This window comes from Brettanomyces nanus, chromosome 1 (genome assembly GCF_011074865.1).
Source record: "Brettanomyces nanus chromosome 1, complete sequence".
Taxonomy (NCBI): Eukaryota; Fungi; Ascomycota; class Pichiomycetes; order Pichiales; family Pichiaceae; genus Brettanomyces; species Brettanomyces nanus.
Genome location: NC_052374.1, coordinates 3,427,501 through 3,442,814, shown reverse-complemented (window position 1 = coordinate 3,442,814; position 15,314 = coordinate 3,427,501). Strand labels below are relative to the sequence as shown.

General features: G+C 41.0%; 8 protein-coding genes across 8 annotated transcripts; 4 read left to right on the top strand and 4 right to left on the bottom strand.

The window, feature by feature from the left end:
• Positions 1-9: 9 nt before the first annotated feature.
• FOA43_001610 (uncharacterized protein) lies at positions 10-1,293 on the bottom strand (the record flags this gene model as incomplete). The annotated part of the gene is made up of 1 exon (XM_038921922.1): positions 10-1,293. The coding sequence occupies one exon, from the start codon at positions 1,291-1,293 to the stop codon at positions 10-12; it is 1,284 nt and encodes a 427-aa protein (XP_038777850.1).
• A 505-nt stretch (positions 1,294-1,798) lies between these two features.
• Positions 1,799-3,097, bottom strand: FOA43_001609 (uncharacterized protein; the record flags this gene model as incomplete). The annotated part of the gene is made up of 1 exon (XM_038921921.1): positions 1,799-3,097. One exon carries the CDS (start codon positions 3,095-3,097, stop codon positions 1,799-1,801), a length of 1,299 nt encoding a protein of 432 aa, XP_038777849.1.
• Positions 3,098-4,166: 1,069 nt separating this feature from the next.
• FOA43_001608 (uncharacterized protein) lies at positions 4,167-5,756 on the top strand (the record flags this gene model as incomplete). Its single annotated transcript, XM_038921920.1, has 1 exon — positions 4,167-5,756. The coding sequence occupies one exon, from the start codon at positions 4,167-4,169 to the stop codon at positions 5,754-5,756; it is 1,590 nt and encodes a 529-aa protein (XP_038777848.1).
• A 239-nt stretch (positions 5,757-5,995) lies between these two features.
• On the top strand, positions 5,996-7,324 carry FOA43_001607 (uncharacterized protein; the record flags this gene model as incomplete). The annotated part of the gene is made up of 1 exon (XM_038921919.1): positions 5,996-7,324. One exon carries the CDS (start codon positions 5,996-5,998, stop codon positions 7,322-7,324), a length of 1,329 nt encoding a protein of 442 aa, XP_038777847.1.
• Positions 7,325-7,519: 195 nt separating this feature from the next.
• FOA43_001606 (uncharacterized protein) lies at positions 7,520-9,000 on the bottom strand (the record flags this gene model as incomplete). The annotated part of the gene is made up of 2 exons (XM_038921918.1): positions 7,520-8,955; positions 8,994-9,000. 2 exons carry the CDS (start codon positions 8,998-9,000, stop codon positions 7,520-7,522), a joined length of 1,443 nt encoding a protein of 480 aa, XP_038777846.1.
• Positions 9,001-10,600: 1,600 nt separating this feature from the next.
• On the top strand, positions 10,601-12,163 carry MEP3 (ammonium permease mep3; the record flags this gene model as incomplete). Its single annotated transcript, XM_038921917.1, has 1 exon — positions 10,601-12,163. The coding sequence occupies one exon, from the start codon at positions 10,601-10,603 to the stop codon at positions 12,161-12,163; it is 1,563 nt and encodes a 520-aa protein (XP_038777845.1).
• Positions 12,164-12,612: 449 nt separating this feature from the next.
• On the top strand, positions 12,613-14,819 carry FOA43_001604 (uncharacterized protein; the record flags this gene model as incomplete). Its single annotated transcript, XM_038921916.1, has 2 exons — positions 12,613-12,621; positions 12,675-14,819. 2 exons carry the CDS (start codon positions 12,613-12,615, stop codon positions 14,817-14,819), a joined length of 2,154 nt encoding a protein of 717 aa, XP_038777844.1.
• A 144-nt stretch (positions 14,820-14,963) lies between these two features.
• FOA43_001603 (uncharacterized protein) lies at positions 14,964-15,170 on the bottom strand (the record flags this gene model as incomplete). Its single annotated transcript, XM_038921915.1, has 1 exon — positions 14,964-15,170. The coding sequence occupies one exon, from the start codon at positions 15,168-15,170 to the stop codon at positions 14,964-14,966; it is 207 nt and encodes a 68-aa protein (XP_038777843.1).
• Positions 15,171-15,314: the final 144 nt, after the last annotated feature.

The following is a 15,314-nucleotide window of genomic DNA, read 5'->3' as shown; positions in this document are numbered from 1 at the left end:
ATTATGTACTTAATCGACAATATATTTCTTCAAAGGTCTTAACCTTTTGACTGCTTCAACCAAGACATCATCATCCTTACAAATTGCAAATCTTAGGCAATCCTCAATAATATGGCCATCCTCAGGCAAGTAGAAGACGGAAGGAGGAATGGCAACGACACCAAATTGCTTGATCAACCAGTAGGCAAGCTTAAAGTCTCTCTTTTCCTTTAAAATATCAGGGGGAAACTCAAATTCAGTTGGTATCTTAACCTTGTGGAAGTTAACCAATAGATAATAACCACCTGCAGCTACAGTGTAAGGAAGATTAAGCTCATCGAAAATACTGTCAAAAATCTTATACTTGGTGACATAATCCTCCTTCATCTGCTTATAATAGTTATTTGTCTTGGCTATCTGAAGAGCAGAAGCAACACCCTCTTGAAGAGGTGCAGGCGTAGAGAAACAAATTCTAGTATGAGCAGCGGTAATAGGAGGAATGATCTGTTTGTTGGCTATGACCCATCCAATTCTCCAACCGGTGGCGGCAAAGGTCTTACCAGCAGAACCGATTGTAATGGTTCTCCTAGCAATATCATTACCTAGAGTAGCAAATCGGGTGAGCTTAGGTATGAAAAATAAGTTCTCGTACACTTCATCGGAGCATATGTAGAAGTTGTGCTCAATGGCTAAAGCACCGATCCTTCTCATCTCCTGTTCGTTGAAAATCTTACCAACTGGGTTATAAGGACTATTTATAACGATCATCTTAGTTTTGTTACTGATAGATTTTTCGAGCTGTTCCCAATCGATGGTCCATTCGTCACCAGTAACAGTTCTCTCACCAAAATCTGAAGGTGGAAGTAACTTCACATAGATGACTTTGCCACCGGATAGCTCAATGTTAGGAATATACTGGTCGAAGAATGGCTGGAAAACAATAACCTCATCACCTCTTTCCAACAATCCAGTGAACACAGCAAGCATACCCTCATTGGCACCAGTAGTCACCTGAACTTCGTCAGTGGACAATTCTCTTCCAAACCTAACCGAATATGTTTCAGCTATAGCCTTCAATAAATTCGGCTTACCCCTGGAGTGCGCATACTGATTATTCATTGGGACATCCAATGCTTTTTTCACGGCTTCAATTGCAAAATGAGGGGGCGCATAGGAAAAGAAACCCTGTCCTAAATTGACCACCTTCTCCCCAGATGATTTTTCCTGGGCAGCAGCAGTTTCATTGATAAAGGACCAAATGTCCTTTCCACCTAGCTTGAAATAGCGATTGTATCCTGGAAGATCCGAATCCATCGTTTAAACCAAAGCTCAAAATAATTGAAGAAAAAAAAGGTCAGCAAGGAAAGCCTCTCTTTCCTCAATGCACCACTTTTATAAGAAATCCGGACCAGATAGAAACCATAGATTCCAATGAAGCAGTTTAGTCATAATCTCCACGGGAGCGCACGAAGATAAAAAAAAGAAAGGGAGATCAATACAAAACCGTGGCGTCAATATTCTTCTTTCGGCGACAGAGATTTACTTCTAGGTGGTATTCCTTTTCCGTCTAAAGCATTAGATAAGCGAATAATATAATTTCATGATGTCTTACGTTTCTCGGATCATTTTTCCACCATTTCATGCTGTCGGTTCTCAGAATCCAGCTTCTTCATGTGTTCTCTCAGATTGGGTTACCATCACCAGCATATTCAGTAGTATTTTCATGATGGTAAGAACCGGGTATTCACAATCATCGTTACGGCAGTACGAATAACATAACTCAAATAAAGATTCATTACTTCAATTTCTGTATAAACTTTCAAGCTTCTTTTGTAATAGGCAATCCAAGTGCCTCTCTTTGAGACCTTGATTTAGGGTCAAAGTATGGAATTTCAGCCAAAGATGTAACCCTAGTTCCATGTCTGGAAATGCGACCTTCATGATCCCAAATCGTCCTGTGTTGAGTTGATCTGTTATCCCAGATAGCAGAAGTACCATAGCCAGGATCCGATTTCCAGTTAAATCTCACCTGAATGTCGACATTCTTCTCGTAGACATCAAATAAGTAGTTCAAAATGACATCTGATTCTACAGGTGTCAAGCCAACGATTCTTTTGGTCATGGAACGGTTAACAAACAAGAACTTCCATCCAGTTGCAGGATGAGTTCTAACTAATGGATGAATTCTCCCGACTGGTTTGGGTTCACCAAACGGATCCTTTCTGTCAAGATATTTATGATAAGACACGACAACAACTTTTTTACCATCCAAAAACTTCTTCATCTCTTCAGACAACTTATCATAGGCAGCATATCCGGAAGCCCAGATAGTATCGCCCCCAACTTCTGGAATTGCATCTAGATGAAGATGAGTAATACCGGCAGGTTGCCTTTCGTGAACTAAATCAGTGTGCCAGACTTGGTTACCGACCGAGCCATATCTGACAATATCGAAATTGCCATAATTGCAATTTTTGAAATTTATATTCATACCTCTCTTTTGCAAGTAATCATTCCAAATCACGGTTTCACCAGGTAATCCAGGAACGTGCGGTGTCTGAGGATGAACTTCAAGATTGCCCCAGTATTCACCCAACTCTCTCTGCTTTCTTGGAGGCAACTTCTGGTTTTTGAAGAAGACAACACCTCTTTCTTCAATCAAGAGAGCCAATTCATCCTTCTGCTTATCAGTCAAATCAGCCAACTGTAAACCAACAATCACCGTGCCAATATGGGTGGTAAGATCTTTAACCTCTTTAGCTGCACTGAGCAATGCCTTTTTCTCGGGATCGGCATTCTTACCTCTTTCGATATAAGGCATGTCATAGTCTCGAATAGCATGTGCCTGATCAACAAAAACAGGAATTTCAGATCTATCAGGAATTTCTGGATAACCTTTGGAAAGATCGATGTGATCGTTCTCCAACCTTTTTTTGGAGCTCTTAGGAAGAAGCTTCACACCTTCTGGATCAGCACCAGTAGCCAAACTTGGAGCTTTAACAGCCCTGGTAATGTTTAAGTCCTTATGGGATCTCACAAGATTCTCAATCTGCGCATCGATCGAAACATGAACAATTTGTTCAATAGACTTTCTTTCTGCAACAGTTGTTTCGGACATCACAGTCTATACTAAAAAATATTAATAAGTATAGATAGATCCTCGAGCAGTACTTTTCGCTTCCTCAGCAACCTTTTATATATTACAGTAAGGAAGTCACACCCCTTTACCCAGCTGTAGTCACCCTCTATCAAAGATCCTCTGGACTCAGCCATTACTTTCTGAGCCTGTTGCAACCCAACTTCAGTGTGGCTGTCAAAAAAAAAACCACTTCTTCAACATTTAGAGTGTCCGAAAAAGGAAACTTAAAGGAAAAAAGACCTGTAGGAAAAGTGGAAACATGAAAAGCTAGCTATTCACCTTTTTTAGCCTCACAGTTTCGAAGAAGAATTAGAAAAGAAGCAGTTGCAGCGATTAATCACACAAAATACCAGGTTCGAGAACAACGAGATCTTTAGTGCAACCAGTTAATCTTGTGAATCCACAGAGCCATCACATGTACTAAAAACTAAAAACAATCGCTCCTATCTACACCATTTCGGACAAAAAGGTATCTCTACTGTTACATCTGTGTATGCTCTAATGATGAAAATGATCAACTGAAATTTTAGTTTTGAGTGACCACCAACCTTATCTGGGCAAGGAAGCTCTTGAATGGTATCTCCGGATAAGCTCCCACCAAAGTTTTGAGGCGCTATTCTCACCTAACTTAAAATCAGAAATATTAGTATGGCTTATCATCTGGCCGTGCGAGCGGTGTTACTGGTGATTTTCAATCGTATCTTATAATGACGAAGGATAGTTCAAATTTTTTTATTCAAATTTATAGCGCCACAATTACTGAAAAGGAAGTTATTGGTGGTATTTTTCCTCGAAGATCAGATTGGAGAGGTCAGGAAACAAATGAGTCCTAAATTTTACCCCGATGTTCAAGTTTACGATCATTTGAATATCTGAATGCGTCACATTTTCCCGCATATCTCGGACGACTAGCCTGTTAATACGGGAGTGGTACTGCCATCCCATGAAATATATAAAAGTGTATTTAGACTTGATCTTCCTGCAAACATGGAACGCACAAATGCCATTTAAAACTTCCTTTCTATAAAGACTTTACTTGATCAGAAGCATGCTAAGAAATAATTCTATCTGGACATTAGGAAGTGCCTTGATATTGGGAGCAGTTCTCGGTTGGGGATCTGCCTCTTGCAATGTAAGAAAAAACCCACCAGAGTTCCTTTTCCCGAAGTCATCCACTACAAAGCTTCAAGACCTTAAGGCTCCAAAATATGGAGATGCCGAGAAGGCTATTGAAGAAATAGCCAAATTATTGGGAAAGAACAAAATCAGCAGAACTAAGGATAGCCTAGATCATCATAGTGATGCTTACTTTTCAAGTGACCATCCGACTGAAGATCAACGACCAGTTGCAGTCATTTATCCGGAAACTACAGAGGAAGTGTCTCTTATTATGAAGATATGCCATAAATACAGAGTAGCAGTTGTACCATTCAGTGGAGGTACTTCTCTTGAGGGTAATTTTATCCCTACAAGAAAGGGTATTTGCGTTGACCTCAAGAAGATGGATAAAGTTCTTGAGCTTCATCAAGAGGATTTGGATGTCAGCGTGCAGGCTGCATTGGGATGGCAGAAATTAGCACAGTATTTGAATGACTACAATTTATTGTTTGGTCCAGATCCGGGTCCTGGTGCATGCATTGGAGGAATGGCAAGTACTTCTTGCTCCGGCCCTAATGCTGCTAGATGGGGTACGATGAAGGAGAATGTGATTAGTTTGACCGTGGTACTTGCTGACGGTACCATAATCAAGACCAAGAAAAGGCCTAGAAAATCTGCTGCAGGTTACAATTTGAACGGATTGTTCATCGGAAGTGAGGGTACTTTGGGTATCATTACAGAAGCAACTTTGAAGCTTAACGTTAAACCTAAAGTTGAAAATGTAGCCGTTGTGTCGTTCCCTAACATCTCGGCTGCAGGTTCAGCCGTTGCCGGATTCATTCAAGAGGGTGTTCAGTTGGATGCCATGGAATTACTTGATGATAAAATGATTCACTATGTTAACGTTTCTGGTAAGACATCTATGAAGTATGACGAAGCTCCAACTTTGATGTTGAAATTTGGCGGTTTGTCAGAGGAAGCTGTCCAATCTCAAATTAAGTCGGTCCAGGCCATTTGCCAAAGAAATAAGAATACCGATTTCAAGTTTGCTAAGTCGGAGAAGGAGAAAGCAGAGTTATGGAATGCTAGGAAAGTTGCTTTGCTAGCTACCATTGACTATGGTAAAAAGTATATTGACAAAGATATACAAGTGTGGGCTACAGATGTTGCAGTCCCAATTTCTAAACTTTGTGACTGCTTACAGGAGACTAAAGATGAGATGGTAAAGGTGGGGCTTGCTGGTGCTATTGTGGGCCATGTTGGAGATGGTAACTATCACGCTATGATTCTTTTCAAGAAGGAAGATAGAGAAAAAACTGCAAAAGTTGTTCAGCACATGATCGACAGGGCCTTAGCTGTGGACGGTACTGTTACAGGAGAGCATGGTGTAGGCTGGGGTAAGAAGCCTTATTTGTTAGAGGAAGTGACTCCGGATGTGATTGATTTGATGAGAAAAATCAAAATGGCCTTGGATCCTTACAGACTTTTGAATCCCGATAAGGTGTTTGCCATTGATCCCAATGATGATTCAACAATTTAGAGTTGTCTAGAAAATAAATTATGATTGCGTGAGGATATGCTTTATTGTAAATGAGACCAGAAGCTGCATTTGCTCGTCAGTGTGAATGAACGCCACAATGCGAGCCTTGACCTTTTAGATTGCGCTATTCTTGTTTTTGATAGCCACAATAGATTTTATTGGCATTGATATATATAGGAAGCTACTACGCTGACAGATTGTAATGAATGTGTCAAAAAGAAGCCTCGATTTAAACAGCAATGACAAGCACAGCTATTGAAGGCCTAACTCAAACACGCGATTCGATAAACGTAGATGATCTTGTTGAGGCAACTCATCACGTCTCCTTGGATGAGCAAATTGAGTATTTGGTGAGAAATCGTCAAGATATCAGCATCACTAGATCACGTAATCGACCAACCGATCTCACTGGTACCGATGAAGAAGGTTTAGCTTTTCTTCCTGAAAGTTCCAAAAGAAGAATGGTAGCAGATGGTGTTGACATATCCCATGGATACCCCGAGGTACCAGGTAGATCTGAAATTCCAGTTTATGTTGACCAGGCTCACGCTATAAGGGATCACGATATGCCATTCACTGAACGAGCATTAAATGCTGATCCTCAAAAGAAGGCATTACTTGGCGCTGCTGAAGAGGTTCATAACTTAACTGCTAATATTGGTACTGAAATCACTGGCTTGCAACTAGTCGACTTGACTGACGAGCAGAAGGATGAATTGGCATTATTAGTTGCCGAGAGAGGAGTGGTCTTTTTTAGAAACCAAAAGTTACCTCCAAAGACTCAAAGAGATTTGGGTGAATATTGGGGTAATCTTGAGGTTCATCCTCAGACACCTCATGTTCCAGGCCTACCCGGAGAAAGTGTAATTTGGGTGGATTACTGGAGAAAGCATGGAATGAACATTAACTTCAAGAACTGCAATTATGGCAATTTTGATGTTGTCAGATATGGCTCTGTCGGTAACCAAGTCTGGCATACTGATTTAGTTCACGAAAGGCAACCTGCCGGTATTACTCATCTTCATCTAGATGCAATTCCAGAAGTTGGGGGCGATACTATCTGGGCTTCCGGATATGCTGCCTATGATAAGTTGTCTGAAGAGATGAAGAAGTTTTTGGATGGTAAAAAAGCAGTCTACGTATCTGCTCACTCATACTTGGACAGAGACGATCCGTTTGGAGGTAGGAAGAAAGTTGAAAGGGTTCATCCTATGGTGAGAACAATTCCTGCAACGGGATGGAAGACTCTTTTTGTGAACAGAGGAATGACGAAGAGAATCGTTGGCTTGACACCTGTAGAATCAGATGTCATTTTGAACTACTTATTTGATGTCTACGAGAGGAATGCCGACATTCAGGTGAGATTTAACTGGAAATCGGATCCTGGCTATGGTACTTCTGCTATCTGGGATAACAGATCAACTCAACACAGGACGATTTGGGATCATGAAGGTCGCATTTCCAGACATGGAACTAGGGTTACATCTTTGGCTGAAATTCCATATTTTGACCCTGACTCAAGGTCTCAAAGAGAGGCACTTGGATTGCCTATTACAAAAGAAGAATAAATAGAATGAAAGACAAATATACGAATAGCTTATGGACGGCAATAATCAAGTAAGACCCAGAAAGGCTAGTCAACTAGCTTGGAAAGTAACGGTAGCAAGGGTCAAATGCTGTATTTGATGAGATGGACTGAATGATTAAGCAACTCAAACATCTCGAAGAAGTACATTTAATCGTCAAATAAATAAAAGCAAGGACTAAATAACATCGGACACATTAACCGCCTCGTCTTTAATCTTATAAAACAATGTCTGGAGTTCCCTCCAACCAGAACAGGTATCCTTGACAAAGTCGACCTTGGATTCGGATTCAAAGGGATGAGGTCTATTATCCAAAGCGAGCAATGCAAGCGGATCGATGAACCTCTTTTTGATAATGAAAGGAAGCATAGGAAGATCAAACTCATTTTGATACCACGTCTTCTGGTCATCTATCGGTGGAAGTGACTTGTCACCAGACCAGACACCAGCTAAAGCAGCACCTTGAACCTCCACTCTGCTGAAAAAGAAAAGAGCATAGGTATTTCCCACCAAAGCTAATGAAGAATCGTCTATGGAAAATGTATAGCGATAGAAGTAGAAGAGATCAGGGTGTTTAGAAGCGTATGAGTCTTCAAAAAATGGATAGAACGAATGATAGCCAGTAGTGATAATTACCGCATCAAACCCAGTCTCTTCAGATCCATCCTTAAACCGTACACCCCGAGATTCGGGAAGGAATTCTTCAATTTCGGGTTTGTTCACAATTCCTTTGGAATAAGCACAGTAGTCTATCCATTCGAGTCCGCAATTTTCTGCTCTTCTAGAGATGATAATCGGCCTTTTGGAAAGATCTCTAGGGAAAGCATATTGAATTATATCTACACAAGAAACGGATGAACCAACAATTAAAATCTTTTTTGATTTTTTTAAGAATGAAGGATCCTTAAGTGATTTGGCCAACGTAATGATGACCTTTCCCTTATTCACATGAGCAAACTCGAGAAGATTCTTGAAATGGGGAATTATAGGAACAGATTTTCCGTTGGCAATAACAAGTGCATCGGCCTCCTGACGGTACCAAGTATCAACTACAGTCCCATCTTCTTCTTCTCTTGTGGATCTAACAATTAGTTCCCATTTACCAGAGTTAAGTTTACGAACCCTCTCCACGTTGGAGTTGGTTCTGGCATATTTAGCCAAATCGTTATCTTCAACAACTTGTCGTAAATATTCTGTGACTTCTTCAGCAGATTGGAAATCAGGAATCCATCTATATTTGTTTTTCAAATGGTCCAACTTTGACTGATTCAACTCCTGAAAAGAAAATGTCATATATTTATTTGGAACGTTAGTGAAAAGTCCCTTATAAGCGGCTGAAGATCTCCATTGAAACTTATCCTCAGGACCGCTTTTGGGCTTTTTCACAATGACAGGATCTTCGTAGGAAGAGCCACTAAGTTTTTTTTCGAGTTCACTGCTGATTGAAGCCTTGACAAACAATTTCTCTGGCTTGTTCCAATCTTCAAAGTCTCGAGACTCTGGTATCTGCTGATCATTGTTGTTAGCTCCTCGAGCTTCGCCACACCAGACACCGCCTAGAGCCGAGTTCCTTTCAAAGAGAACAACTTTTTCAAATGCAGTCTCGCCGCGGGCTTCATTGCTTGAAATATCTGAGCTTCCATAAAGGGACTTACCATTTTTTAATGCCCTTGTCAGGTCATAAAGGGTGGTGATACCACCAGGGCCACCACCAATTATTGCTACAGATTTGACTTTCAATTTGTCGTGGGTCATATTACTCCGGTGTGCTGAAAATGAAGGGTTTCAAAAGTCATAGTGCTGACCCCACTCACTTCTTCGATGCAAGAAACCTCGATTTATATAGTATAAGAACACTGGTATAGAAGTGGTCATATATTCTGAAAAATCCTTTATGCTGAGTCCCCAAAGGGAAAGAGCCACATCTCTCGGTGTGATCTGCTGAGAAAAAATGAAGGCAGAAGGTAAATCAATCACAAGGTGTGGCTAGTAGGCCACATGAACTTGTGAAATCGCACAGACCACAAGTAACCACACCACACCATGTTTTAGAATAATGGGATACTATATATAATCAGAGGGCTGCCAGTCTACTTCCTCGACCCAGTAATCGACGTAAACAGTCGCTTTTCCATTCTTCGCTTTTCGGCGCACACACTAGCAGCCTCTTACATAATCAGGGCCCCGAATCAACATTTCGCTCATCATATCGTCTCTGATTGCTAACCAGATAAGTATTGCAAGAATCTGAGTGGACCAAAAAGCAATCCTCATTACCTTATCTTTGTACTATTCACACATATTTAAGATTGTCCGCGTCATTATTTCTTTTATTGTGAGCTTTGATCCCTTGGTGAGACACGATTGCAATCAGATGGAGGGGGAACTTGAAGCAGTCAGAGTCGGGACTGCCTTCAATAACCGCAGAGAAGAACAAAAAAAGAAAAGAAAATAAACAATCCTATTTCTAACAGCTATTTATGCATTTATGCAAACATCAAATCCTTTTATTCCCGATGGCCACGTCAAGTTCCAAAATGAGATGCCCATCCATTTCAACTCTAGCCCCACTGCCTTTCATGATATCTTTTATTGATATACACCCTTTCTTTGAAATCGGACCGATGATGATCTTTCATTCAATCTATAGAAATCTACATTTCTTTTTTGCATATTCATTGCGGGACCTTAACGGCAATTATTGCATAGCCCAGCGAATCATCGCTGAGTGTCAACATTTTTCTGCAAGATAAGCATCTCTATCAGTTGGAAAGAAAAATTCTCATGATCGTTTAAGACATTAAATCAATTTATGCTGTTTCTCGAGGCAGATAAGAATTGATGATGCTGACAGTCTCAGTGTCCTTCCAAACCCACAAAACGGGTTCTACCAATTGAGGAAAGCTGTTCACATATGTTGTCAATTCTTAGTTGAATTGCTTTTCGCTTCCACTAATATATCAAAGCCAAAGCGCAAGACCCTTTGCCGATCGCATAAAATCCAGATTTCTCCAGATTTATTAATGCAGTCATTTCTTTTTGTTTTTCAAGGGTTTCTTTTTTTTCCTCGCATACTTCTAATATTTTTTTTTCATTAATATATTCTTGAGGTCCCCTTCTGTTGTAACAGCACAACTCTTGATCAAAAAGGTAAATTCGTTTGAGCATTCGAAGCGTTTTTTGGCTTTTTTCCCACGTATCTCCCTATCTTTGTACCTTGTTTGATTTCGTTGCATTTACAGTCATTTTCTATTCGTCATGGGATCAGGGACTATCGAAGAGAATAAGACCTCTGCATTCATAGCAGAGCTTATAAAAAGGGATGCCGATTCAGGATCTCACATCTGGCAGGAGACGTACAGCGAGGCCACCGTGATCACACTGGTTGTGGGTACCTGTCTTGTGCTCATCATGTGTTTTGGACTAGCATATCTCTACTCCGGTCTTGCGCGTAGAAAGTCCGCTCTTCACATGATTCTTGCCGTGTTTATGGTGTTGGTAGTGTCTATTTTCCAGTGGTATTTCTGGGGATACTCTCTTGCCTTTTCTTCCACTGCTACCAACAAATTCATTGGTAATCTTCACAATTTTGGCTACCAAAACTTGGAGAAAACATTAGAGCTAGGGCCGTCGGCCAGTAAATATCCAGAGATGGCCTATGCCAATTTTCAGGGAATGTTTTCAGCCATCACTATTTGTATACTGATCGGCGCTGTTTGCGAGCGTGGTAGAATTCTTCCTATTATACCGTTCTCCTTCATTTGGACTACCTTAGTCTATTGCCCTGTCGCTTGCTGGGTTTGGAACTCCAACGGTTGGGCATATAAATGGGGTGTTCTCGATTACGCTGGCGGGGGACCCGTGGAGATCCTTTCAGGTTTCTCAGGCTTTGTCATGTCGTATTTTTTGGGACAACGCAAAAAGCATTTGATGGTTAATTTCCGTCCTCATAATGTCAGTATGATAACTATTGGTACGAGCTTGCTTTGGTTTGGATGGCTTGGATTCAATGGTCTTACGTGCGTGATACCTTCCCTTAAGTCTGTTTATGCCATCATGAATACCAATTTGTGTGCTGCATTTGGTGGATTTACATGGGTTTTACTCGATTATTTCAGAACATACCATTGGTCTACTGTGGGCATGTGTTCTGGTATTATCTGTGGTTTGGTTGCCGCTACCCCCTCTTCAGGTTGTATCCCACTTTGGGCTTCTGTCATTCTTGGTATAACGGCAGGTGCCGTCTGTAACTTTGCCACCATCATCAAAGTATGGCTTAGGGTTGACGATTCCCTCGATGTTCTCGCTGAACACGGAATCGCCGGTGTTATTGGGCTTATCTTTAATGCTATATTTGCCTCTGCCACAGTGCTAGGATACGATGGCTATACAGATCATTCAGGGGGGTGGATCGACCATAATTGGAAACAATTGTACATACAGATCGCCTATATATTCGCTGTGGTGGGCTACTGTGTTGTGATGACTGGTATTATCTGTTACGTTCTCAACATGATTCCTCTACTCAATCTACGTGCATCTGAAAGGGCTGAGGAAAATGGTATGGACGAGGATCAGATCGGTGAATTTGCATACGATTATGTGGAAATTAGAAGAAACTTTTTTGATGTCAATGGATTTGAATCAAAGGCTTCAAACCTCTCCGATGGTGATGTTGAGGCTACAGGCAGTGAAAAACAGGTGCCTCTACCTCTTACCTCCCAACACGTTGATGGAATTAGAGTTAGACGGGAAGATAAGGTTTTATTAGATCATGACAATAAAACTCGGGACGGCTGTAATGAATCGTCTTCCAGTTGAGGGCGCACCAGGTCTAATTACCGTTTCTTCTTTCCTAAGTATTATTGATACTAATAAAATAAAATATTCAAAATAGTCCTTTCTCTATTCTCGTTCCTGCACCGGTCTGGTGCGGAAAAAACGCAAGCCTGGATCGGAAGATTCTGAATTTTCGCGAGTTCAGCAAGCTATGACTATTTTTCCCGATCGGTTGAAAGAAGTTCCGATAAAAAGCACGTGGAACAATCATTTTTGTTCTTTCTTAATCGTATTGTATTGTTAAATGCTACTTTATTCTTATTGATTAATTATTCATCTTTCATATTCTTTAACTTAAATGCCGGATCATCAAGATCTTGGCTTTTCTTCCAAGCACTCAAACTGGCGGCGTACACGTTCTTCTCATCTTCCTCATCGTGGTCAAACCGATCATCAGAACGCATTGAAGAGGACTTGGTCGTCTACCTCTGATGTTGGATGTCTCGCCTCTCTAAAGCGTCTTTTGCTGTCAAATTTTTTTTGTTCTCATAAGAAGGAGCAGAGCAGAGATACGAAAAGCCTGATTGTTACTGAGGAACTCACTCATCCAGTTGCCAACGATACCACAAGTACTACCAGCACCAAAATAGAGCCGTTTTCCCCATGTTCTTCATACTCGTCCTCTTCCGTCGACTTGGAAGTACAGAGTCTGACTATGTCACAGGCCAAGCACAAATTGTTAACTGCGGCTAATGCAGACGCCATCGTTCCTGAATCATCTCCGCTTTATTACGATCTACGGCCCTTTGTGACGTTCAATTCTTCTCACAGATTGGATACTCTTCGTAGTCTCATGAGAAAACTGAAATTAACTGCTTATATTGTCCCTTCTGAAGATGAACATCAGAGCGAGTACACTGCTCCAAAGGATCAGCGTCGTAGCTTTATCTCCGGCTTTACAGGAAGCTCCGGTGTCGCCATTATCACGATGGAGTCTGCATCTTTAGCTACAGATGGTAGATACTTCCTTCAAGCTGGTCGCCAATTGGATAATAACTGGCAGCTTTTGAAAGAAGGTGTCTCTGGATATCCATCATGGGAGGAGTGGGTTGTCGATGAAGTTTTGCAGGAATTAAGAGATTTTGAAATTGATCAAGGTCATCGTGAAATTGGAAGTATAGGTGTGGATCCTAGGCTTATCAATATAAGTACTGGCCTGAATCTTAAGGAGCGTTGCTTTAATGCTAACATCAGGTTTGCTACTATCATGGAATTGAATTTGGTCGATAGAGTGATGCAATTAGAACATTATACACCCGAACAAGATAAGAGTATGATCTTCAAGCATGAGCTACAATATTCGGGTGAAACCACGTCTGACAAATTGATACGTATTAAAAGCTTTATGAAAGACCATAAGTATTTCAGCGTTGTTGTGTCTGCATTAGATGAAATAGCCTGGCTTCTTAATCTCCGTGGAAACGACATCGCTTTCAATCCTGTCTTTTTTTGTTATGTGATCATTACAACTGAAAATGTCTTGATATATATTGACCGAAGCAAATTGACATCTGAGATCAAACAGTATCTTTTGGGCTGTTGCGAAAACCTCAAGATACTGGACTATAAGCAATTTTGGCATGATCTTCCAGGATTGGACTCCAATAGCGAGGATCTTCAGACTATCTGCACACAAACGGAGGCCAGTTATGCCTTGTACACAACCCTACCGTCGGTTTATGAGATCGAATGCAGGTCTGTACTTGCCGAATTTAAGGGCATTAAAAACGGAACAGAAATATCTGGTAATCGGAAGGCTCAGCTGAAGGATAGTGTAGCCCTTTGCCAGACATTTGCCTGGCTTGAAGAACAGCTTCACAGCGGTGTGAAACTAACTGAAATAGAAGTTGCTGATCGTGCAACTTACTATAGAGGTTTGCAGTCAAACTTTCGTGGTCTTTCATTTGCCACCATTTCTGCGTCGGGCGCAAACAGCTCAGTGATTCACTATGAGCCTACAGAGTCAGAAAATGCGGTTGTGGATTCTAATAAGGTCTTTTTAATGGACTCAGGTGCTCAATTTCTTGAAGGAACTACCGATATCACCCGTACATACCATTTCGGTAAACCAACAGAACTTGAAAGGAAGCTTTTCTCACTTGTTTTAAGTGGCCATCTAAATGTGGCCATGCTAGATTTCGCTCAGGGTACATCCTCTTACTACATCGATTCGCTAGCTAGGAAACCTCTACTTAAAGAGGGTCTCGGATACTCTCACGGAACAGGCCATGGCATTGATACTTACATCTGTGTTCATTCGGGTCCCTGTGGTCTTTCTCCCGCTAAAACTTCATACAATTACAAGCCATTGGAGCCAGGTAACTTCCTTAGTGATGAACCTGGATGCTATCTTGACAATAGATTTGGTGTAAGAATCGAGAGCGATGTTCTTGTGGTTTCCGATGAGCCGGTACCAGCGCAATCAAAATGTGCCAACAAGCCACAGCTTCACTTTGAATACATGACTTTGGTTCCGTTTGGTTTGAATTTGATTGACAGATCTTACTTTACGGAAACCCAAATTTCGTGGATCAACAACTACCATAAGAACGTTAGAGAACATCTCTCCCCATACCTTGAAGCTGCAGGAGACCAAAGGGCAGTTTCCTGGCTTGAAAGAGAAACGAGGGATATTTAATGTTGCATGTCATGATATTATTTTTGCTTTTCAATATTCTTTACATTTTCTCTTGTCCATTTCATTTATTGACAGAATTTAATAATATTATAGACGAGTTAATTTATATACAGTAAATCGTGAGTGAATGGCGATACTCAATATTCAGTAGGTTTCGTTTCTCTTCACCACCTCTAATGGCGAATCGAACTGTAGTATACTATCCTTGTCATTGATATAGTAATATTCACTAAGGACCGGATCGTATCTGAGTTCCCATCCGGACGGCAAACCTTGACTCTCATTCAAATCAACAACGGTATCACTATCGGCGCTACTGGCCTCGCTGTCCAGACTAAGATCGCTATCCATGCTTCCTCTGGGCTCACTATCTAGAGAACCCGATTCTTCATCACTCCTAACCTTTATTGACGATGATCTTTTTGAGAAGATATTCCACTTCTTCCGGGATAGACTCGAATTGCTTAATGTGTGCGAGAGCGATAGTATGATACT